A 26,128-nucleotide genomic window follows, 5' to 3' on the forward strand; every position below is an offset into this window, starting at 1 on the left:
GGTGGGCTTGAGAATGGGTTTGGGGCTTGTTTTGGAGTTTGTTTTCGTGAATCTTCATAATTTTGGTGAAACTATACATTAGGCAGATGTCTAGGTTAGCTCTTTTGCATTTCATTTTATGGATTGTAGTTGACAATGGGACCTCTCCCCACCTTTACATATCTTTTTGCCTTTAGGATAGCTTGTTTCATAGTGCTTCTATACACTTCCAGAACCAGGTATTGTAGAGGACCTTACTATTACAGAACTCCCTTGTGTTACAAATCAGAATGAAACCTATGATATGTCAAGATTCCTTCATGAAACAATATAAAGTTATTTACTTCTGTGGAAATCAAGGAAGTATTTTTCTGGAGAGCATAATGGAATATGATCAAAATCTTGAAACCTTTTAGTAACTATTAGTTTTTTACATGATAATGTGCTGACTTTTCCCAGGTGCAAACTGATGAGTGTGGCTACTGTGCAACTTCGTGTCTTTGTCTCTTTTATTTTTATCATTGTGTGTGCCATTCCTAAAAATGATTTCTCTCCCTCACCTCCAGGAGTCTACTGTTATAGCTGAATTATTGCTCATTTACACACACTTCTTTTTTCTGGTCATCAGTATGGTTTTACAGATGTGCGAGGTGAGGGAAAGAAGTCAGTCTTCAAGCATGCATCTGTTTCTTTTAATAGATGTTAAGTGTATGGAACAAAATAACTATGAATTGACTACTCTTGTGGAAATAAAGTAATTGAATGGGTTATAGTACATATTAAAGCTATAACTAACTGCAGTCTGAGGGATTTGTTGTTATGAAGTAGCTTTTCAACAAGTTCTTGACCCTTTTCTGACAGCAGTAGGAAACAATACATAAATTAGTGCCTGTCTCCTTAGTTTTGTCATGCTTCCAATTACAGTGTACAGTATACATATCTAGCATCACCAATCCAGTATATTGAGTCTAATGAAAGTAGATTCTGTTGTCACCTGCCTGTGACCGATAGTCAAAGTGGAGATTACTTGTCACAGTTTTGTTGATAAATTTGTTTTCAAGTGTTTACAAAGAACTAGCCTGTTAAACAGTGGCTGATAGAATTTGAGATTCTTTGACTCAACATTCAATTACATTGAAGTGAAGTGGCAGTGGCTCTTTCCTTGTTCTCTGTTAACTTAATTTTAATACAGCATTCAAGATGTGAAGGATAGCAGTCTGCTAGGAACAAGAGCATTGCTCTGATTTTCCATTTAGGCAAAAATTCAGTATGGTTTTTCCAAGTGCAAATAACACCAACATTTATGAATGTGTTTTCATGCAGATTTCAAGTGAAACCTTTGTTTGAATAAATAAGTCAACTTCACTGCTGCATCCAGTTTCTTAAAAAAAAAAAAAAAAAGTAGTCTGATTATCAGAGCCTTTTTCATGGCTTGAAAGAAAGAAAAAGTACTGTCTACAGCGTTAGGTGTTCATTTACTTTCTGTGCAGGAGAAGCTGAATTCCATTGGTGTTACCTGAAATGATGCTTTGACAAAAGAATTAAGATAAATAGAACTTCCTTATTTATTGATATTGTGAAAATGATTTTCAGGAAAATGTGGAACCATTTTGCTGGTTTAGAAAATTCTGCAAATTTTGCTTAAATGGACTCAATATTTATAAAGTCACACACGAACCTTAATGTAGTGAAATACCTCTGTAGCTCTGTAATTAGTAGTTTAAAGCAAGGTAATGATGTTTAGTACTGATGTTATGTCTGTTTCCCAGTGGCAAAATAACAGGTCATCTCGGGTTCTGTATATGCTAGCAAGAGGAGCAGATATACAGAGTGAAGAGTTTGCCAAAGGCCCAACATCTGCCCTGTGTTGTTAGGCTCTAATCAAGTCCCATGGAGTGAATGACTGTTGGTGATTGGAGGATATTATGTATTTCTAAAAGTTCCATGATGTGAACTAAAGCTTGCTACATGGGTATGATGAGGAGAGAGACTTCAAAAGCAAGCACTTGACCAAACTGAAATGCTAATTTAGAGTCAACTCTCAGCATTGGTGTGCCTACATTTAGTGAGATGGTATGGTGAAGGTCACAGTGATCCATGGGATGCTCTCCAAGTGTGATGGAGAATTAGAGATGCGTGTTCATCTAGTTGGAAGTCAAGTGAAACAGCTGACATCATTCACAGGCCTTGTATCTTCTTGAAGATTTCATGAAGCAGTCTGTTGAAAATGTTGACACAGTAATTTGGCCTACAAATGCTTGACAGATCTTGGATTCGTAGCAAGTTTTGGTTGAAACTTAAGGCTTTGTTCTAAAATGCAATGAAACAGTGGGAATGTTGTGCTGAATAACTAGCTTTTCGGCTTGGCTCTTCAGCATAATCTAACTGCATATGGAGAGTTTAAAGCACAGTCATTACAGTATTTATTTTGAAAAGTTAAAAAAAGAGATGCCAGCAATGAGTTTAGAAATCATTCTTTTAAAACTAGTATTGGAAAAAATCCCCAGTCTTCATTTTAGAGAGCATACAAGCATTTTGACGTGAGGTACTGGAAGGGTTTGTGCGTTTTTTTTTATTTTTGTAAGTAAGCAAATTTTAGGAAATTGTAATGCTGTCATTCTCATCCTTGTAAGTTCTGAGTTGGTAATAGCTGTCATAGGCTTTTGATTATGGGGTAGGTGCTCCATTTTTACCAGCCTGAAAGCTTTGTTAGACTCCTTCCATTTACAGCTATTTTATCTGAATGTGTTCACTGAGAGAATGATGTAGTAGTATGGGTGTTATTACTTCTTATCCCTAGAGAATTCACATGGGATATGGATGTTGTAAACATCTTGGTAGGAGTTTGAACATTTATTGGTGAATCCACTCCTGTGTCAAGTTTTTCCCAGAGCACTTTTACATGAAGGGTCTAAATGGCATATAAATTTGTCACTGTGGCATTGGTAATCCTTTGTTTTAGAAAGGGCAAGTCAGATTGCAGTTTTACAGTTTGGATTAGGAAAATAACCAGTTAGTGGATAGAAATGAGTCTGTCACCTCTTGGCATCAGATGTGTTTATTTTCAGAAGGACTTCCCCAAAAGGCAAATCAACTGGGTTTTTATGTAATTTGACTTTAAGACTAGTGTAACATGATCTGAAAGTTCTGTCTGATGAGGTGTCAAAGGTTTTAATACAAGGCAAGTGCTGATCTGTCAGTGTGGCTCTAACTCAGTTCAGTCTACTGTTACAGGGATGCAGTAGTATTTTGTTATAATAGTTTGGAAATGCTTTGATATATAGAAATTCTTTGGAAATGCTATTAATTCTATACAATCAGGTTAAAGGTGAATTCTTTATTTAGGCAGTAACTTTTTAAAACAGGGAAGCTATAAGCACCTCCTCTTTGTCCTCTTCAGTGTTTGCATGTGTACTTTTTTGAAAGAGTAAACGGTAAAGCAGTCCTGCTCATGTTTTGAGACCATTGTCAGCCACAGCCAGATGATATGTGTATTTCCCTTAACTAGAAAGGATGTGTATATAGATACTGACATTATTTTGACTATAAAACTGTTACTTCAGAAAGGCGTAGGGCACTATTAAATGTAATAAAAGTGCCTTCCTGAATGTGCATTATAATAATAAGAGATCTTGTACTGTAGTCAGGAACACAGTATTTAGACAGTTGGAAAAAAATGTTTCTCCTGAAAGGTTAATGGCAATTTTAACTCCTGTGTCTTGTTGGTGACTGTGTGGGGCTGCACAAGCAGGACTCAGGAACAACCACAAAACCAGAGATGAAATGCAAAGAGTACATTTACTCATTACCTGGTGACCTGGGGGACCTCTGCAGCAGCACCCAGGCAGAGGCACGGAAGCGGGGCGCAGGCTCCACAGAGCTCATCAGTTGCTTAGACAGAAAAACAAGAAAGAAAAACCCTTGAACCTGCTCCTTCTGCCTGTATAGATCAGGGATTTTCACAGGTGTAGTTTTCCACTTTGATCTTTCCCTCAGCAGAGCAGGAATCTCCAGGATGTTCGAAAAGGTGCCTGCGAGTCTGTCACAGGCCTGTGTTATCTAAACACGGACATTCCACCTGTCAAGCACACAGAACTAAACAACAATTAGTATGATATGTGTTTTTTGACACCCCACCTGCAAGTCACTTCAGCATGTTTACAATCCTCCTTGCCAATCTGCTGTTGTATTCCCACAGTGACAAATGATTCTTTTCTTCCCTTGATACAAGCCCCTCACTTCTTTGAAAGTTACCTCTGAAAAGTGTAAAGCAAAGCCATCCCAAGAGGCATGTGTAATTGGAAAAACAGGAGAAAAACCAAGAAGAGGGTGGAGGCAGAAGCAAACCTGAGCAAGTTATCTCAAAACTGTCAAAACTTACATTATTGAGGGAAATGTTGATATGTTAAAAAACCCTTTTATTCTGAGCTAAAATTTACTCCAAAAGAAATGGAAGCAAACTAAGTATAAATATAGCATAGCACATACTGTTTTGTTTTTTCTGTTTTACTGGCTTTGAAATTTTCTGTAGATCATGTCAGCTAATGCTTAGTTATACTTTGCAGTTAAAAACCCCCAAAACTGCTGGGTGTGGCTGGAAGAGGGAGAGTTTCTCTTTTTGTCATGTGGTGGCAGGCTTTGTATTTTTTTCCTTCTGCCTGGTTCAAATAGGAAACTTAACTTCTCCCTCTTCTTATTTGTATAGCAGCAGGTTAGACTCCCCTAAGGAAAACTAGAGGCCTCCTATCATACTGCTCCAGTGCAGCAGAGCACAAACCTCTAGAAGAGACTGGATTCCATGTGGAACCCATGATACACAGGCACATGGGTATCTTCCTAAATTCATCTGTGGTGAACTATTAGGAGATACTTTCTTCAACAGGGTTGTTATTTCTAGGAAATTACTTCGTTTTGTGGAAATATGTGTTCTGCTTTGGTTTCTCTTTGTACTTCCAGAGGACACATGTAATGATAATGGCAAATCTCTCCACTCACCTGTGTGCCAGCATGGTATATAATTACCAAGTCTCATCTCCTCAGATGAACTTAATCTGTCTTGCCATTTTATTTAAAAACAAGAAAAAAAATCCATTTCTTATTTTCTGTTTTCCCTTTATAGTTATCAAAAGTCAGCAAGTTGTAGTTGCATCATTCTTTCACTGTAGTATAATCCATAATACATTAATATGGCATGTTTTTTTTTCCTAAAACTTGAGATGTTTAATATGCCTTCCAACTTTTTGTCATTCAGGATGGTGATGAGTCATCTCCAATTTTAACAAGCTCTGAAATTGTTAAGATTCCAGATCCCCAGATGTCTATGGTAAGCATGCTTCATGTAATGCCATCTGTATTACAGTATTTTTGTTGAAGTTTTTATAAATGGAGATGAAAGCTTGCCTATATTGCTGTCTTCAATGTTTTAAAATTCCAGTGGAAAGATGTATTTGACCAGTTGAGAAATATCATTGGGTTTGACTTTAGATTTTTTAATTTTGTTTTTTTCTACTGCTGTTAGATTAAAATATAAGAATTGATTTAATGCTTATGTTCATCTTCTACTTTGTATACCTAATGTGCTTGCTTCTGAGATATAGGAAAGCAGAGAAGGGAAGGGGGATTGTTAGCAAGAGGCCAGAGGGTGGGAATATAAGGTAAGAGGGAACTGATGAAGAGAAATTTAGAGGATGGTACAGTAACTCTTGGTCACTTTGTCTGTTAAAATATTTTCTCCCTACACTCTCTTGTATGTTGTCTTTCATGTAGACAGTGCCTAAGTACAGTTCTAGAAAAGATTTCCATTATTGTGGATGCCAATTCAGTGGGACTGGTATTGGCAGCTTTGGGAACCTTAATGTAAGTGGGCTTCTACTGGCAACACTGTTTGAGCACTGTGTAATCTAACACTGCAAGAGCAAGTCTGACTGCTGAAAACTGCCTTGGCTGCTGAAATCTCATTGACACTGTGGCTCCTATTGTGGCTCCTACTGTTGCTAACATGGTATTAACAGTGGGAAAACTTTTTGAGATGTTTTTCTTGCATACAAAGCTTTATACTGCAAACATGATCCTAAAAAATGTTCATCAAGTGGCTAGCACGTTTGGGTGCTGTCAATCACGGATGTGTTGACTGAGACGCTTACATTTTGCAGCAATTCACCAAAAGGCAAGATAGGGTTTGCAAACTGTGTGAAGTGAAACAAAACCAAGACTCAAAATCTCCAACAACCCTCCACATATTACTGAAGGAGTTCCCTCTAAAACAACAAGAAAAAATAATCCAGAAGACAATGTAGTTTTAGATGTGTATTTTATTTGCTATGAATTATTCAAGATACTGGTGAGTCTTTGCTAGATGGTTTCATTTCAATAGCAAGTTTCTCTGGAGTTTAAGTAATTTATATATACTGACCCTTTGCGTTTAGGAGAACTTAGTAGAAAGCAAACATCACAAGCTTGCTCGAAGTTTAAGAAGTGGACCTTCTGATCATGATCTGAAGCCTAATGCAGCTACGCGAGATCAGCTTAATGTAAGTCGATCATATGTTGGCTAAATTAAATTTTGTTAGGTAGGTTGGTATTTATATATGGCAACAGTTTAAGGAAAATGCAGTTCATTTGGGTTTACAGAAAGTCATTAATTAAGAAATGTTAAGTATTTCTTACAAGTGCTTAGATAGATGGGTCCAACTCAGAAAGGAGCGTAAGGTACTTGCTTATTTTTATGTAGAACAGTTTGGGGGGGGATAAGAATGCATATTGTGCACATACCATGTAGGTGTCTTAAAGTAACCGTATGTTTGCCTACAGTGCCAGTCCAATCAACCACATAACTGAGGAGCAACACCCTGATATCATGAGGGCTTTGTACTGTTGAAAAGCTTTTTTTCTAGCTATTTTTGTGTTGTCAGTGTTGTGCTTTGTACATAGTGTAGTCTCTTGACTTGATGCCTGTTCATGCTTTTAAATTGACTTTCTGACTATGTATTTAATAGATCATAGTGAGTTATCCACCGACAAAGCAGCTAACATACGAGGAACAGGATCTAGTTTGGAAATTCAGATACTACCTTACCAATCAGGAGAAGGTAAGTTGAATCATTGAGAGGACTCTTTAATGCAAGAGGTGCTTCATCTGGCAGTCATTCTACAATGTCCTGTCCTTGCAGAGACACAGAGCTTCAGTATCTTAGAAGCTAGTCAAGATTATTTTAACTTCTTCTGTAATGTGTTACTGATTTAAAAATTAGTGGCTGCAATTTTCCCTCTTAAATCATGTGAACTGGCTATTAATACAGCAGTCTTTCTACAAACATTGACTGGTAGCTTAAAATATCGGTGTTGGTGATTCTGTCTTCAGCAAAGAAGAGTTATTAGACACTTTTAGGCAAGGTTTAGCTTTACCAGAATAAGTAGCACCACACCAGAAGCCTAAAGTAAATCAAATAACCAAATAAGTCCCCAGTAGTGGTGATTTTTTGTGTAACGGCTATTGTGGTAGAGCAGTGACCATTGGTTTCACAGTTTACTTAAAAGATAACTCAGCTGCAGTTTTTTGGGACATATTAAAACAATCCAATATTGTATGGTCAACTTGTATCCGTCAGGTTCCCCAGGTCTTTGCTGATGTAAATGAAGTCTGAATCTAGTTCTGCCTTAACATGAAACCTTAAGTTTTGAAACCATTTGCTTAACCTGTTTTTTCACTGATGAATTGTCCTATCTCTATTTAGGCCTTGACAAAATTCTTAAAATGTGTCAACTGGGAGCTACCACAAGAGGCAAAACAAGCACTGGAACTACTGGGCAAGTGGAAGCCCATGGATGTGGAAGACTCTCTAGAACTTCTGTCATCTCACTTCACAAACCCAACCGTTCGGCGCTATGCTGTCGCCAGACTTCAGCAGGCTGATGATGAGGTATATGTTCATCTATGGGTACATGTGAAAGTCAGTTGGTGTCAGGATTTTTAGTCTAATTGAGTACTTGAAATGTTTGCTACTTTTTAGGGCTTTTAAGTCAGTAATAATGATGGAAAACTACAGAAAAATGAAATGCACTGTGATGCTATTTACTATCAGCTCTTTATGGAGCAAAGCCTTCACATTATTAAATGGCACTCATTGATAATTGTCTTAGTGTGAACAGCCAGTGATATCTGGTTTTGTCAAACAAGGTGAAACAACCATATGTTCTCCCCAGAAACCAGTGATAAATTTTGAATGTTAACTTGTATAGAAGTGCTTTGAACTTAAATAATCTATGAAAAGATTTCCAACAAAATCCACCTGGTAAATTGAAACAGTATATTGTCATACTCTTTTGCTAAAGAGAGTAGAAGAGCATCTGTGGAAATAAGGTGTTTCTATTTGTATACTGATTAGAATATGATGAACTGTGATTTGTTAGTAGAGCCCACTTAATAAATGCTCATCTCTTAAATGTTAATTATTTATCTGTTTTGACGGTAAAAAAATATACTTTGAATTTATTACTATAACTCTTGAATCCTTGGCAATCAATAGAGTTTAAAATAGGGAACATAAATATATCAAATTTTTGCAAGCTTACTTCAGTTGCCAAGGTCATACTGCTTTGACTTTAAAAATGAACACCACTAAACATTTTAAGGCAACTAAACAGAGCAGTTGAATAGCAGAGGTAACAAATTTATTATAAACACCAAGTGATTAAAATTCTATTCTTCAATCTAAAATAGATCAGATGTGTTCTTTTTTTTGAATCATCAGCTACACAGGGGAACAACAACAAAAAAAGGTAGTGCATAGAGAGGAGAGAATCTGATTCTTGGTAGCATGATCCATGTCTTATGCTTGAATTTTCTTCTTGAGCCACAAACTGAAAGGTTTAGTTTGTGGATGCTGGAAGCAAGTAGGGCAGCTTAACAGAACTTTAAAGTAGTATTTACTTAATCAGCACTTACTATTTTAGAGTAACAAAGAATTAGTAACATGATAATTCAGTATCTTCTGGGAGTCAAACTCCATCCTACACCAGTTTTTTCTCTTGTATATTGCTTGCTAGGGAAACCCTAATTTCCATTTCTTCATAGGTCGCTATATCCTAACTAAGTTTTTCTATAACTTAGAATTTTGAAAACATATGGAGTCCCAGTCAGCTTTGACTCACCCCCCTCAATTAATTTTTGTTTTTTTTTCCGTCATGAGGATTTACTGATGTACCTGCTACAGTTAGTCCAGGCATTGAAATATGAAAACTTTGATGACATAAAGAATGGACTGGAACCTAGCAAGAGGGATAGTCAAGGTTCAATGTCAGAAAGCATGACAACATCTGGAACTAATGGTGCAGAAATAGACAGGTAAGAAGCTTAGATTTGCAGTTGCAAAGCAGAAATGTAACATTGTAAATTCTCAAATTCTTTCTCCTTTTTAGGGACCATTGCATATTCAACATCCTATTCTATAATCTGAAGCAGAGCAGTAACTTAAAAAAAAACCCACTGAGTTTTCATGGAAGGTATTTCCTGACTATAGATAGTTTACAGAGCAAACATTCTTACCCTTCAAGCTGTGGCTTTTGACCTTACTACACAAAAGGAAAACAGAAGAGCAGGAAAAACTTGCTTCCTCCTGTCCTTTCAAAAGTTAGGATGCCTTCAGTGAAGTTTTGTGAGGCTCCACTTCCCACTTTCATCAAAGAATACAGATCTAAAAGTCCAATCAGTCTGAAATGGAAAGAAATTCCTTCTGGTCCTGCGGAAGAAGGTGTAAGGAGAGTCCTGTGAATGTAAAGGAGCTAAGGGAGCATGATTTTTATTCCTGCAGGAATCCAGAAGGACTGAAATACCTAATTAACACAGCATTAAGCAAGGTGCAAACAAACTTGGTTAACTGAAGTCTCCTGTGAATATTTAATACAGATTTTCAGGATTTTTAGTCTTAAGCTTCAGTGTCTAATCACTTGTATCACTAGGGTATACTTTCCATTTTACAAGTATACTGCTTTTCATTGATCTTGATGCTAAGCTGTAGAGTGGGTGTCCTGGGATATATGGTGTATTTTGAGGCTGCAATGACACTTAGACATTAGTAGAGCTGTTTGATTACTTCCTTTCAGGTAAATTTACAGTCTGATAATTTTGCCTTGCAAGCATGGGTTTGTCTACTCTGTTATGTGTAATTGCATTCCAGGGACAAGTGTGTGCAGGTGTTGTGTATTAGCAATTGCATCTTAAGAACGTTTAAAAAAAAGCTTATCCTGAAAATGCGGAATTGCTGAATTCCCATCTGTGTCTGCTTGTTTTTATGGAAGATGAAACAAAATGCTAAGTTGGATGTAAGTGCGTGTCCTTCACAGGCATAATAAACTCTGTAGCTACCCAGGCACAGTTTTTTGCCATTTTCAGGAACTGCAGCTGTCAAAGTTGCTGTTCATGCAGTTTGTTGTGAAATAGGGTTGAGATACTATCTTCAGAGATACATTTCTCCTGTTTTCTGAATTTCTTATGGTGTGGAAGTGAAAACCATTGCTATTTGCGTGCATGCCCCCTAACTCCCAAGCAAGAATTTTGAATCAAACCAATTCCATGCTTTCCTTTTTGTAGTTCCCAGATCATGAGTCCTACTCCACCTGTTTCCTCACCACCTCTTACTTCTAAGACAAAGGAGCTTGCAGACAACGAAAATCTGGATGTAAGTCAAATGCTTTACCTTCTATTTTTGATACTTTTTTAGTGATCTGGTACTGGGTTTAGGGTTTTTTTTGTGAATATTTGGGTCTTTCTGCTGTATCTTGATGAATACTTAAAAGTACTCAGAGAACATAAGTGAAAACTAAATTCTAAGAAAATAGCATTACCTTAAATTAATTTATTTTACAGGCTATCTATTTACATACATAGTCACACTATCCAAAATTGGGGGACTGGGCATTGAATTCTTCATAAAATTAAGGTACTGTCCTTTAAAGGAGAAAATTACTGCAAAGGCTATCACATGCTGATTAGATACTGACAGTTGCATGTGTTTGAGGTTTTTTAAAGCAGGTTTTTTAATGGAAAACTGTTATACAAATGTTTTAATCTCTACAGTCTGTTCTTCCTGTAACCATATTTTTTGGTGTGGGTGTCAACTTTTTTGAACCTAAGTGATACACTGTGTTGATTTACGTCTACCAGGGATTTTATACTCAATTTATACCACAAGTAGAAGAGTAATAATGGGACTGGAGGGAGGGAAACCTAGAAGGTAAAGACAGTTTGAGGGAATGTGGTTTTAGTTTGCAGTTAATTGGTGTTTGAACTAAAGATCCATTCTCTGTTGCAAATCTCCTTATTGTCTCTAAGTATAGCATAGAAAATAAACCTCAAATTGAGCATATCAGTGAGGATACACAGATTTCTTATTAGTTGGAATATTAAATGTTGAAAAAGCAGCTAAATGCTGTGTATCCTCTACAGATCTTTATGTTAAGATGTAGAATATTTTAAAAAGAGTTTTAGGTCTCCTGGATACAAAATAGGGTAGCAAATCACTTTCAGGGGTGAATCTTACAGCAAGATATAATTGCATAGGAGGAAAATGTAATATATTGTAAATAGAAACTTTACATTAAAGGTTTATCGTTGGAGAACATGTATGTACTTTTGATATGTTGTTAAGTACTGTACTGGCAGACTTTTTTTTTTACTTGTGGTGGTGTTGCTGGATTCGGAGTAATATTAAAACTAGTGTGATGTAAATATGAGGGTGGATTGGATTTAGATTTTTAGAAGGGAATGTATCTCTCAAAAGTGTCTGTAATTATTTGGGGTTTTTCCTTATCTTCATGTCTCTCTCAAGTGCTTAGACTTCTTTGTAACTTTTAATTTTGCTTTTTTCGATCCCTTCCAGCAAGACCTTTGTACTTTCTTGATATCACGAGCATGCAAAAATTCCACGTTGGCAAACTACTTGTACTGGTATGTTAGAAACTGTTCATTCATGCTGTATCAATGTCTAACTGAAATCAAAGCTATAATGCCCAGAAGGATGCACAGCAAAAGGTGACCTGTCTTGAGAACTTGAGAATCTCAATTTCTCTTAGTATGAAGTAGTAAATTTAAAACTGTATTCATTTGAACAGAGTAATTAGTAAAAGGAGAGGACTTTTTTTAAAACGCACAAATACGCTTTACTGTTAGACAAAGAAAGGTGATTTGTAGGGCATTAAGTACAGTGTTCAAAACAAAAAAAGCCTAACTATGGTTTATAAGTTGTCATTCAAATTGCTTATGGTGGGGGGGAGGAGATAAAGTTCATCTTCTGCTCTGGTTTTGTGTTTGATTTGTGTTTATAGTTTTTGATGGTGTTAGCTAGAACATTGAACTTATATGCACTTTAATATTAATCAAGTGTATACTTTATGAAGGTTCATAAAGCACTAATTATTTTTTTAGATTCCATTTGTGGTTATATTATGAGCACAAACAAAATGTCATTGCAGATTGTGTACTTTTTGAAGGGGGAGCTTTAGTTGTGAATAGTTCATTTAGATAGTGGTAAGTTAAGATTACTTAGCTAAGGTTCTATTCTCACTCTAGTGGTTAAAAAATTAGATGCCTAAACTAGTAATCTGCATACCTTCTGAGTAAGTATTTACAGACAGGAATTATTTCATTTGAAGAAAGCTGAGATGAATAGAGCTGTACTCTGAAAGGCTGTGTATGTGTTTATTAATGTACATATATTTGCATATATACAATACATCCAGCCATTTACTTGTATATACAGACCTATTTTAAAAGAGAGAGCTTAGGTGCCTTTTACATGACTAAGTTAGTCAAATGGTTCTCATTTGTATCCTTTGTAGATACATCTAATAATCAAAAATACTAATATGTATGATCATAATGTTCTATGAATATTAGCCACAGATAAGTCATGAATTGGGAATGGAGTGTGATATGTGACATAAACCTACCAAGGTATTCTTACAAAATTCTTAAAAGAATCCTAACCTATCCTGAGAGTGATGTAATTTGTAAATGTCTTTATTATTATTTCCATGCTTTTTCAGTACCCTGATTTTAAGAATATTTAAGTGTATGACTTAACTATATTTCACCTTAGTGTACATACTTCTATTGCAGGGGCCAAAGATAATGCTTGTCCTGAGAAAAACATGTTATTGAATTAAAATGGTTAAAATAATTGCTGAATTGCTGTGGTTAGAAGCCAAATGCTTGACCTAATCAAATACTCATCAAGATAAGTGTTAGTAGGTTAGCTTATTTCTATCCCTTTCATAGAAACTGTGCACTTATGTTTCAGCAACATCTGAGACATTCAGTCTACAGAAAGTTCAAACATCCAGAACTCTGAAGTCTTATGACTTAAAAAAACCTCCAAACACAACCCCACCCCAAAAAACAAACAAATCAAAAAACCCTCCCACCAAACCAAAAAACTCAGTCTCTTTATTCTTTGTTTTCTTTCCAGACATCTCAATTTCTCAGTGACAAAATAAAAATGTTGCAGCCACTGTTTGAGCTGATGTAGCCATAAATCCTCTTGGCTGCTGATCAATTGCTAGTTTCAAGTATCCAGATCCAGCATGCACCTAAAATAATCAATGGAAAAAGTACAATAACCCTTGAAAATCTAACCTCCTGCTCAGTCACTTGTCATTGTAAAGCTATCCCATCTTTACACGTCAACAGCAGCTACAAGAAGTCAGTGCTACTGCTTTTTTCTGTCTCTTCTTCGGATGTATGAGACACCAATCCAAGTATGAAGCATTACTCTTACTCCTTGTTTAAAGATGTCTTTGAGAAACATGAAAATGGCATGTTTCAATTAATTATTTCCTGTTTTTCTTGAAGCTTTGGTTCACAGAGTTTGTAAATGGGGACTTATTTTTATACACATATTACTGCAATCTAATTTTGTAATTTTAGGGAAGGAATGGTGTAGAACAATGTATTAGCAAAGTCCTAGAAGTCTTCTTTAGTTACAGATTTCAGTGAGATAATGCTCATGAAATAAGCTACATGTATCTTATTTTAATATATATATAATATGTATTTATAAATAAGACTGGACTGATCAGCTGCAAATGACCAGTCTCCAATCTTGACCCATAATCATTCAGTTACAAAGATAGTCTGCACAGGTGCATCGGGAAGGGGTACTTCTTGCTGCCTGTGTAGAGTCGGAGTGTGTGTCTTGAATCTATAGACTCACTTTTAAATCCACATGCAGCGTTTGAAAATTGACTGACATGCCAATTTCTTTGTTTTTTAAATAGTAGGCTTATATGGGTTTACTGTGTAATACTAGGAGATAGCAGAAAGAAGACCTTCAGTTCATCACTGCTTTTTGCTAATCACTACTGCAGATAAGCACAAAAGCATTCCAAACAGCTGCTCAACATACCAGATTTTCAGCATGACTGTCCCAAATTGCACTGTTTGAATCTTCTACCTGAATCATAATTTCAGAAAGGAAAACTTTATTTGGAGTGTAGACTTCAGAGAGCTGCTTCAGGACCAATATCATCTCTTCCACCATTTCTAACGGTAAAATAGGGACCAGGTAGGGTGAGATTATTCTTGGTTTTGCAGATGTACGTGAATCACAAGTTTGCTGTCACTACCTTATGTAGAGGGTAGTAGCACAGTGAAATGCCTTCTCCTCCCACGTGTACTGCATGGTTGGAGTGTTCATGTGATTTGGTCTCAGGACTTGTCCTGTTTGAGTGATGCCACTTCACTGTAAGTGACAGACCTCATAAACCTTGATAGCTTCTCCTGGTCCAAGTGGAAATTTGTGACTATGCAATTTTGAAGATGTTACCTGTTGGTGGAGATGTTGATCTTTGAGATCTCTCGTACTTTTAGTTCCAGGCCTGTAATACAGGCGTAGTGTATTTCACTCACAGTGCAACATGAGAGTACAGCATAACTTGGGTTGTTTTGTGCTGCAGGTATGTAATAGTGGAGTGTGAAGACCAAGACACGCAGCAGAGGGACCCAAAGACTCATGAAATGTATCTAAATGTGATGAGAAGATTTAGTCAGGCTTTGCTGAAGGTAATGCCTCTGTGTAAGGAAATACATATAGTGGTTTGGGCTAGTCATTTTTTACAAAGGCACAGGTGTCTAGGAGGATGATGGCTTTCTATGTCATATGTATTGAAATTTTTAAAAAGCTTCCACTTTTGCTTGAATTTTGAGTTTGTGGTAAAACAAAGAAACTACTTGAAAAAAGAACAAGTATTGAGAACTCTTTCCTAAGTTTATTGCTTGTTTCTCTTAGTAACAATGTGGGCCTAAAATCCTCTGCCTTTTGTAATCAGCCTATTTTATTTAGTATTTCTTAATTGGGAACACTTATCCTTGCAGTGCAAATTAAGACAAGAGGACCCATCTTTTGAATTCACACACTGTTGTTCTGTGTATCAGCAGCAGAGGGTGCTGGAGCAGCGGGGAAAAAAAGCAAAGCCAAAAAAATCCCAAACTTCCTTGAATTGCAAGCTGTAATTTATAGCAGATGTGCAGTCTTTCCTGATCCTTGTGTATCTCACGCTTCACATTAATTCAGATTTTTAGGGACATTACTCAAATCTGACTCTTATGCTTCATACGAGTGTTCTGTGTACTTAACCTTATTAACTTATTTTGGCTGCGTGAATAGGTTTGTCATGCATGACTGTTCACCGCTAAAATTGTTGATGCAAATTGAAGTGCACTGATAGGTCAGATAATTAATTGCCAGCTACAATGATTCTGATTGCGTTTTACAGAAAGTACCTTTTGAATTGACAGGAAATTGATCGTTATTCACTTACCTCTTAAAAGCCCAGAGGTCTAAGCATAAAGGAATAATTTCTAGATAAAATAATTGCAGAACAAAGAACTAATTTTGTTTCTTTTAATTCGCTTAGGGTGATAAGTCTGTCAGAGTTATGCGTTCATTGTTGGCAGCCCAGCAGACATTTGTAGATCGGCTGGTTCATGTAATGAAAGCAGTGCAGCGTGAAAGTGGGAACCGTAAAAAAAAGGTAACTATGGATTGGAAAACTTATAACAGATGTCCATCTGTCCCATAACAATTTTAATTAACTTTAAACAAACTTTGGAGAGATTTAGATGAGTCAGAGTTCCAATGTGTTCTGAAAGTTTGTAGATGAAACCCAGAAGAGGCCCTTGAGAAAAATCTAGGGCTATTTTGGCAAAAGGAAGATAGGAGAATAATTGAATAAGTTGTTGATAGAACAGTGAGCAAGTTGTGAGGGACGTGGGAAGGCAGTAGAGGTTATTGCGGTGTGAGAATTACACCAGGATAGATAGTAAAATTTGACTAGCAGCAAGGTTTCATTTGTTCCATGAGCAACTGAACTTTTCTTTTGAGGTGTGTGGTTTAGAAGAATTTTTTCCTTACGTTTCATCTTGAGGAAAAGGATTTCTATGATACGTGCATTTTAAGAAACTTTGTCCTTAGTTAAAATATTTTTACGTGAACTTGACAAACGATATTTCTGTAAAACTAAAAAAACCCATGGCTTTGATGTTTGGATTAAAATTTAGCTAGTGGCAATTAACCATTAGCCGTATTCCTGACATTAGTGGCCTACCTTGCTGTGTGTTTATACCTGTTACGTTCAGCAGAGGAAAAGACTAGAGACTTCTATATATTCAACCTTTATTATGTAGGACACCAAGTATGAAGTGCTTGAAAATTGGTGGTGTATTTCTGGTAGGAATGTAGAGCAAATCCTGAAATCACATCTATGCAAGCGGTTGGCAATTTGGTTCATTGGTGGTAGGGGATCTCCTTGAATTCAGAGATTTAAAGGATCCAAGCTAAAGACTTGAATCAAGTTTCTGAAACAGCACTACATTTGATACTGGTATGGAAAACAAATCATGCTGTTACTTGTTCAGACAATTTAGACATCAATTTTTGTAAGACTTACCTGGCACAAAATTGCTTGGCTGTACTCAGACTAGGTGGAATATCTTCTTCCTTACTCAGATTACTGCAGACAGAGAGTTTATGTTTCACTGGATTTTAAGAGTGGAACCTTGATTCTTCGGAATAGCAAAGAAGTGAATAAACTGGATATTTATTAATAATACAACCTTTGTTAAAAGACTCTTAACTATTCATATATACTTAATACGTAATTTATGGTGTTTTTTTAGAAACAAGTCTTTATTCTTCTTTTAGAATGAGAGGCTTCAGGCACTGTTAGCAGATAATGAGAAGATGAATTTAGCAGATATGGAACTTATTCCTCTTCCTCTGGAACCTCAGGTGAAAATTAAAGGGATAATCCCTGAAAAAGCCACTCTCTTCAAGGTAAATGAGATCTTGTGAATAGCTGAAATAGAAACAAATCTTACCAGCAGTAAGCTTAAAAACATCAATTGAAAGATTTAAAGGGGCTGATGTAGGCAAGATGTAACTGTAACATGCTTTTAAGATGGTTAAACAACTCTTTATTTTCTTTGTGATACTTTGTTTCAAGTTCATGTGGAAACTTTAAAGCAGCTTTTATAGGACCTATAAAGTTGATGAAGTCCCCAAGCTCAAGGTATCTTTCCTAGTTCAGAATGTCTCTGAACTTTGGTTAGACTGTGCAACAGGAATACCACTTATGATCAAAACCATACAAATCAAGTCAGGTGTGCTGCATCTCAGCTAGATGAATGTGTCTATTCCATTGCAAAATAAAACTGTTAAATTGATAGAGTCTGGAAAGCAGTAAGCGGTTCATTTCATGCAGTTGCAGTGAGTTGACAGGTAGATCCTATATCCCTACAACTAGTAAGCCCTTAAACCAGTACGCAGCAGTTGCTTGTGTTCATACAGCCATGCCTTAGTCTAGTTTATAATAAAACTGTCAATATACTGTTGAAAAGTATGGGGTTATTTTGCTTCCCTTATTCCTTGGAATGTAAGTTACTGCCTGGAATGTAAGTTATTACCTGTGTCCAGTGATGTAGGACCTCCTTATACATTTATTTTCAACTCATACAGGTGGCTGATATAATTTAAGATGGCCAAACTGTGCTTTTACAAGTCAGGCCTATCTCCAGGAGTCATTCTCTGCCAGTTAAAATACATAAAGCAGCTGTGACAACTAGTGTTAATCCATTATCTCTACTAGATCATAAATGTATTTATTATGCCTGGTAGTTTCAAACTTTGGCAGGCTGCTTACTGACCATGAGATAATTTGTGTTTACTTAAAATAAGAGATGAACATTTTTTTGTTGTTTTCTACCATACCATGTCTTGGTTTCCCAGCTTTAGTTTGCTTTCTTATATACCAGTTAGTCTCTGAAGAGTACTCTTCTGCAGTTTCAATAATCTTCACCTCAGGTTGGAGGGAACATTGGAAAGATCTTGTCATAAAAGCAAGGTTTTGCAAACTTGAATCGACTTTTAGCGCAAATACGACTTCAGGGTTGGGGGAAGAATGTTGACAGAAAGACTGCTAGAACAGCACCTAAATATTTCCTATTGAGAATAGTCTTCTGCGCAGTTAGAAAATTTAGGACCAAGAATATGGGATGTAACTTCTTTCAAAATCAGAGATAGTTTTGATTTTCCTGATTCTGAAGGGTTACAGATTTTCATTTAGTATCTTATTCTGTACTGATGGATAAAAACAATAAAAAACCCAAAGAGGGAAGATTGACTAATTTTTGGTGTTCTTGGACATCATGTGACAGCTTTTGTAGGACTATTTAAAGAATAATGTTTCCTTTATTTATGGAACTTACTTTGAAACATTAACTTCATGTGAAAATCTGATGTAACTGACTGATACTAAACTGTGTTCATGGTTGGGGTTTTTTTTGATTGGTTTTGAGGGAAGTGGCTTGGTCAGTTGCAATAGATGAAATCATTCATGTAGGTAATTGATCCCTTTCAACCCATTTTATGCAGAGAAATTGCAAGCAATTAAATTGTCTTTCTCAACAATGTAAAAAGGCACTTCTGCTTTTACTAAATAGATTAAAGAAGCAGTTGTTTAAGATGTCTTGCCTCTAGCATTTCTTTGATGTTTATCCTATCATTGTGACTCTTTTTGATCTGGTCAGCTTAAATTTATTTTGTTGTGACCTTTTGCATGGTGCTTCTATGTTGATTGGAATTACATGCATACAAACAAAACTTGAATACCTCTGTCCTTTCCTTCTCTGCTTCTGGGGGGAGGGTTCAGGGGAGAAGATATCCTTCACACTTTTTACTAAAAAGGAAGGAAAGCTTTAGGTACTGTATTTTTAAAAAAATATGCCTAGATCACACTTTTGCTAACCAGAAATGGTATGTTCTAATTGTTTAGTTCTAGACAGTAACTGCTCTTTAAAAGCTGTAGAATTGTTTCTTTCCTATCAAATCTGAGAAACATGAGAAGAGTTCTGTTGCCCACTACCACGTTGTTTCAAATAGGACTATTCTAAACCATTCGGTAACTGAATTTGATATTTGAATTGTGTGACCTGATACTTGCTTACAGAAGTTTCTTTTTGCAGAGTGCCTTGATGCCTGCCCAATTATTCTTCAAGACAGAAGATGGTGGCAAATACCCAGTAATTTTTAAGCATGGTGATGATTTACGTCAAGATCAACTTATTCTGCAGATTATTTCACTCATGGATAAGGTGGGAATTATTAATCCTTATCCTTGACTACCTGTGTTCTTGATTTTCCTTGTTGGGAGTGAGACTGTTAAAAACTGTTAATGCAGTTTACATTCCTAATACATGCCAGGGTTCTCAGATCTTAGGTGGCTTAGGTGAACAGTGGAGATCAATGTCCAATAATACATATTCCTTTTAGAAATAGAAGCTGCCTTTCTGTTGCATTCATCTTTGCTTTTGTGTGTTGTTTTTTTCCAGCTGTTGAGAAAAGAGAACCTGGATTTGAAGCTGACACCCTATAAAGTGCTGGCAACTAGTACAAAACATGGTATGAATACTTACATTTCCTAGAAATACAATATTGGAAGCTATCTTCTCCCTCTGTTTGCAGGCTGTGTTACGACACACTGTTTTCGTAAGTGATGTTTTGCTTGGTGCAGCATTCTAAAAAAGGAGCTGAAATGTGTAAGAAAATCTTGCTACAATATAATTCATGGAATTAAGAAACATCAGTGCCAACGGTATTCTATAGGTGACTCAAATATCTTCATAAAAAGAAGTCTGATCTGCATTTTGGAGTGTGTGACAATCAGTAGTCAATCTTTGCTGCTAGCTTGCTGTGTGGTCTTGGACAAGTAACTTAACACTCCTATTTATAGATCTTTGCTTGAAATGGAGGAAAAAAATGACAAAACAAAATCAAACTTGGCTATACTTTTAGATACATTCTGGATAAATATTTAGAAAGCCATTGGTTTACTTTCTCATGTAAACTTGGAACAACAGACCTTTTGCTAGCTGATGGGGTGTTAATGACAAGTTGTTTTAAAACTACTGAAGGCAGAAAACTGGGAAAAAACATGGGGTTTTGCCAATGAGAAGCAGCTGAATCAAAGTGTGTATTAGTGTTGTCCTTTAAAAACGTGTTACAGAGTAGCTTGAAAGTTCTGTGCATTGGAGATTTTCCTTTTTGGTTGTTTTGTGTCACAGGCTTCATGCAGTTTATTCAGTCAGTACCAGTTGCAGAAGTCCTTGCTACTGAGGAAAGTATACAGGTACGTGATGGTGGATTTTTTTAAGTCAACTTCTGATCAAACAGTATAAATTGCAGGCTTAGATCTCATACAAAAGTCATGAGTCTCTCAACTGATATTTCTATTTATCAGAAGAAAAATTACAGCTTGAAACAAGGATATTTACATCAAGACATTTTGCTTTAAAAAATATACTTAAATCACCACATGAGTATCTCATGTCCTAAAAGTAATACCATTTAAGTAATTAGTGTAATTTAGTCGTGAAACTGAAATTATGGCTTTTCCGTAATGATGAATGAAAGATGCATGACACTCGTCTGTACTGTTTTGTTTTAAAGTGTTTCTGTTGTTTTTTCAGTACTTTTGGCTTCATACAGTCTCAAAGTATGTTTGAATGATTTTTTTGATGGAACAATTATATAGTTCATATAATTTCTGAACTCTGTTTGCCAGCCATAGTGGATGTGTAGATACTGTATGATTTTTTTAATTTTTTTTTTAAATATATATACATTATTTTTTTATGCAAACTTTCTGAAACTGTCAAGGAATGAAGTAGAGACATATAATTGAATAGTGACACACAAAATTCATGCTAGTTTCAAGCACAGCATACAAGCAAGGTAGCAGAGGTCAGCTGGTTGAGATAAATATAGCTAGATAAAAATATGCCAAATTGCCGTATGAGATATATAGCTAATTAAAGCTTTGTAATGAAAACACAGCATGTTTATGTTAGAGTCAGTTTGTCACAGTACCTTTTTCCCTTTTTTGTAATTGATACTGAAGTTTGTATGTGTTTATAGCTCAGTAACTGAGAGCCAAAGCAAATCCCTCCCACCTACTATAAACTACATACATTAAAAAATTTGCTTAACAAATAAGTATATCAAATGTTTATGATTTATAGAAAATGCTTATCACTAATCAATGACCAACATCAAGTTGCATAAGTTTTTTTGAGCTTTCCATTTCAAAAAGATTGTGGCAAGCTACATTTACACACTCAGTCATGCAGTTTTATAAGTGTTTTCTTGGCAATCCGTACTAATGGAAATGTATACAGACATATTTGTGGTGGTTTAGGCACTGCCGGGACCGGAGACCATGTTGCCATTGTCCCTGCCCCACCCTCAGACACAAGTAGGGCACAAACCCCAGGTTAAAATAAGAAGAAATTTAATACAACAGTGTAATAAGCAATTTGAACAACAGCAGTAGCAATGATAACAACAATAAACAGCAATAAAAGTGAACAAGATAAAAGATATACAGAGAAATACCGCAATGGTCACAGACAGCTCACTTGCAGTGCTCCCCATGACCAAAGCCATAAAGGAAAATAAAGTTCTTGCGCTCCTGCACCCGGACCTGACATCAGCATGGTATGAATAACCCGGCTGGAGATCCCTTCCCCCTCTCTGCTGGGGAAACTTAACCCTATCCTAGCTGAACCAGGACATAATCCACCCCTTTATACCATCTGCGTCATGTCCAGCTGCCATTTAGCAGTTAGCAACAACAAAACAACAATTTACAAATGCACAGCATAATTCACGGCATGTTCTCACCCAGAATCAAGTCCCCCTGTGGTACACATCGGACTTCTCCATTGTCCTGCATCACCCACCAGGTGCACCCAGGTCCTTGGGCAAAAGCAATCCCGTGGATGGGTTTGCCTTTACCTTTGTCCGGCGCAGGACTAACCCAGACCATTTTCCCCAATATATTCCTCATGCGCACCACAGGGACTTCATCCCCATCTACAGCACATGGAGGTTTTGTCTGAGCCTGGCCAGCTCGACTGGCAGATCCTCTTGTGTTGACGAGCCAGGTGGCCTTTGCTAGATGTGTGTCCCAGTCTTTGAAGGTCCCACCTCCCAGTGCTTTCAATGTGGTTTTTAACAGTCCATTGTAGCGCTCGATCTTCCCAGAGGCTGGTGCGTGGTAGGGGATATGGTAGACCTACTCGATGCCGTGTTCTTCTGCCCAGGCATTTATGAGTTTTTTTCGGAAGTGGGTCCTGTTGTCTGACTCAGTTCTCTCTGTGGTGCCATGTCGCCACAGGACTTGGGTCTCAAGGCCCAGGATGGTGTTCCGGGTGGTAGCGTGGGTCGCTGGGTAAGCTTCCAGCCACCCAGTGGTTACTTCCACCATTGTGAGCACGTGGCGCTTCCTGTGGCGGGTCTGTGGCAGTGTGATGGAGTCAATCTGCCAGGCCTCTCCATATCTATATTTCAGCCATCGCTCTCCATTCCGCTGGGGCTTCACCCGCTTGGCATGTTTGATTGCAGCACACGTCTCACATCCGTGGATGATCTCTGCAATGGTGTCAGTGGTGAGGTCCACCCCTCGATCTCGAGCCCACCTGTATGTTGCACCCCTACCTTGGTGGCCCGAGGTCTCATGGGCCCACCGGCCTATGAACAGTTCACATTTGCGCTGCCAGTCCAAGTCCACCTGAGCCACTCTGATCTTAGCAGCTTGGTCTGCCTGCTGGTTGTGTTGATGTTCATCAGTGGCCCGACTCTTGGGTACATGGGCATCCACATGGCGCACCTTCAGAACGAGGTTTTCCACACGGGCTGCAATGTCCTGCCATACTTCAGCATCTCAGACGGTTTTACCCTTACGTTGCCAGTTGTTCTGCTTCCATTGCTGCAGCCATTTCCACAGGGTATTCACCACTTCCCACAAGTCGGTGTAGAGGTAGAGCCTCGGCCACTTTTCCCACTCAGCAATGTCCAAAGTAAGCTGAATGGCTGTCACCTCTGCAACTGGCTCTATTCACCCTGTCCCTCAGCAGCTTCAGTGACCCGTCGTGTGGGACTCCACACAGCAGCCTTCCACCGTCGATGTTTTCCCACAATACGACAAGACCCATCAGTGAACAGGGCATATCTCTTCTCCTCATCCAGCAGCTCGTTGTATGGTGGGGCCTCCTTAGCATGTGTCACCTCCTGTTCTGGTGAGATCCCGGAATCTTTGCTCTCTGGCCAGTTCATGATCACCTCTAGTATCCCTGGGCGGCTGAGGTTCCCTATTCGAGCCCACTGTGTTATCAACGCAACCCATTTACTCCACGTGGCATCGGTTGCATGATGCGTGGAGGAGGCTTTTCCTTTGAACATCCACCCCAGCACCGGCAGTCGGGGTGCCAGGAGGAGCTGTGTTTCAGTGCCGACCACTTCTAAGGCAGCCCAAACTCCTTCGTACGCTGCCAGTATCTCCTTCTCAGTTGATGTGTAATCAGCTTCAGAGCCTTTGTATCCCCGGCTCCAAAAGCCTAGAGCTTGGCCTCGGGTTTCCCCAGGGGCTCTCTGCCAGAGGCTCCAGGTAGGGCCGTTCTCCCCGGCTGCGGTGTAGAGCATGTTCTTAACCTCCTGCCCTTCCCGGACTGGCCCGAGGGCTACTGCTTGGGCAATCTCTCATTTAATCTGTTCAAAGGATTGTTGTTGCTCAGGGCCCCATTCATAATCATTCTTCTTACGGGTTACGTGGTAGAGAGGGCTCACAATCAGGCTGTAGTTCGGGATGTGCATCCTCCAGAACCCCACAGCGCCCAGGAAAGACTGAGTCTCCTTTTTAGAGGTTGGTTGGGCCATGGCTGTTACCTTGTTTATCACCTCCATTGGGATGTGGCGACGCCCATCTTGCCATTTTATCCCTAGGAATTGAATTTCCCTTGCAGGCCCATTAACTTTCTTTTGCTTAATGGCAAAGCCGGCCTTCAGGAGGATTTCAATTATCTTCTTCCCTTTCTCAAAGACTTCCTCAGCTGTGTCGCCCCATACAGTGATGTCATCAATGTACTGCAGGTGTTCTGGAGCCCCACCTTTCTCCAGTGCAGTATGGACCAGTCCATGGCAAATGGTGGAGCTGTGGTTCCACCCCTGGGGCAATCGATTCCAGGTGTACTGGATGCCTCTCCAAGTGAATGCAAACTGTGGCCCGCACTCTGGCACTATTGGAATGGAGAAGAACGCGTTAGCAATGTCAGTCGTGGCGTACCACTTGGCTGCCTTCGACTCCAGTTCATCCTGGAGCTCCAGCATGTCCGGCACTGCAGCGCTCATTGCTGGCGTAACTTCATTCAGGCCACGGTAGGCCACAGTTAGCCTCCATTCGCCATTAGGCTTTCTCGCTGGCCATATAGGGCTGTTGAAGGGGGAGTGAGTTTTGCTGATCACCTTCTGGCTTTCCAGTTGACGGATCAGCTGATGGATGGGAATCAGGGAATCTTGGTTGGTGCGGTACTGCCGCCGGTACACCGTCCTGGGAGCAATCAGCACTCGCTGCTCCTCAACCTTAGGCTGCCCCACCACTGAGGGATCCTCTGAGAGGCTGGGTAAGGTGGACAACTGTTCAACCCCCTCCAGGGCAGCTACACCAAAAGCCCACCGGTACCCTTTTGGGTCTCTGAAGTGCCCTCTCCTGAGATAGTCTGTGCCCAGGATGCACGGGGCATCTGGGCCAGTCACAATGGGGTGCTTATGCCAGTCCTTCCCAGTCAGGCTCACTTCAGCTTCCAGTAGGGTCAGCTGTTGGGATCCCCCTGTCACTCCGGAGATGCAGATGGATTCAACCCCACTGTAGCTCGATGGCATCAGGGTGCACTGTGCGCCAGTGTCCACCAAAGCCTTATACTCTTGTGGGTCTGACATGCCAGGCCATTGTATCCACACTGTCCAGTAAAACCGATTATCCCTTTCCTCCACCTGGCTGGAGGCAGGGCCCCTCTAATCCTGCTCATCATCACTCACTTCTTGCAAGAATGATTTACTGGTTCTCTCAAGAGGGTCAGACGTAATGTCAGACATAAGGTCAGAATGTTGGCCATTCTATTCTGCCTGGGGGATTTCTGACTGGACACTGGAGCTGCGCTCCTCTTGGAGGACCCCCTTTCGTGGTGGTCTTACCTTTCAGCTGCTCTACTCATGCACCTAGGGAAGCAGTGGACTTTCCATCCCACCTCCTCATGTTTTCTCCATGGTCATGGAGGAAAAACCACAGGGTGCCTCGTGGTGTGTGCCTTCTTTCTCTTGGGTGGGGAAACGTTTACCTCTAATGGCTGAGACATTAGCCCGTGCAGGTGGAACGTAGGACGTGTCCTCTTCCATTTTCTGGACCCTCTGAGACAGTTCCTCCACAGCTGAGACCAGGGAATGCTGAGATGAGGGGAAATTTCCCTCATATTGCTGGAGCTTGCCAACCACTCCATCCACTGTTAGAGTGTGGGTGTCTGTCCACCAGGACACTACTGCCAGTGCTTTCAAGTGTGCTTCTGGTGCACTTTTCAGGAACTTTTGCCACATCAGTTATGTGCAAAGGGCCTGATCTGGGTCCATGGGTGACCGACCGCTCATCATTCAGATCACCATAGATCGTCTCAAACACAGCCAGTTCCCTGAGGTTCTGTATGCCTTTCTCTATGCTGGTCCATTTGCCTAGCTGGCATAGGAGATCATCCTTGTAGGGGTGCCTCTCCCTT

General features: G+C 38.9%; 1 protein-coding gene across 1 annotated transcript in view; it reads left to right on the forward strand.

Moving 5' to 3' along the window:
- PIK3C3 (phosphatidylinositol 3-kinase catalytic subunit type 3) overlaps positions 1-26,128 on the forward strand; it is an 80,265-nt gene that overhangs the window by 13,236 nt on the left and 40,901 nt on the right. The window contains exons 7-19 of the mRNA XM_026865619.1: positions 5,231-5,302; positions 6,405-6,509; positions 6,975-7,067; positions 7,713-7,898; positions 9,168-9,322; positions 10,568-10,655; positions 11,856-11,923; positions 14,929-15,034; positions 15,889-16,005; positions 17,175-17,306; positions 19,493-19,621; positions 19,859-19,928; positions 20,591-20,655. Coding sequence (XP_026721420.1) covers positions 5,231-5,302; positions 6,405-6,509; positions 6,975-7,067; positions 7,713-7,898; positions 9,168-9,322; positions 10,568-10,655; positions 11,856-11,923; positions 14,929-15,034; positions 15,889-16,005; positions 17,175-17,306; positions 19,493-19,621; positions 19,859-19,928; positions 20,591-20,655 — 1,386 coding nt within the window. The remainder of the gene's footprint in view (positions 1-5,230; positions 5,303-6,404; positions 6,510-6,974; positions 7,068-7,712; positions 7,899-9,167; positions 9,323-10,567; positions 10,656-11,855; positions 11,924-14,928; positions 15,035-15,888; positions 16,006-17,174; positions 17,307-19,492; positions 19,622-19,858; positions 19,929-20,590; positions 20,656-26,128) is intronic.

Source organism: Athene cunicularia, assembly GCF_003259725.1.
Source record: "Athene cunicularia isolate RWA chromosome Z unlocalized genomic scaffold, athCun1 chrZ_part1, whole genome shotgun sequence".
NCBI classification, from domain to species: Eukaryota; Metazoa; Chordata; class Aves; order Strigiformes; family Strigidae; genus Athene; species Athene cunicularia.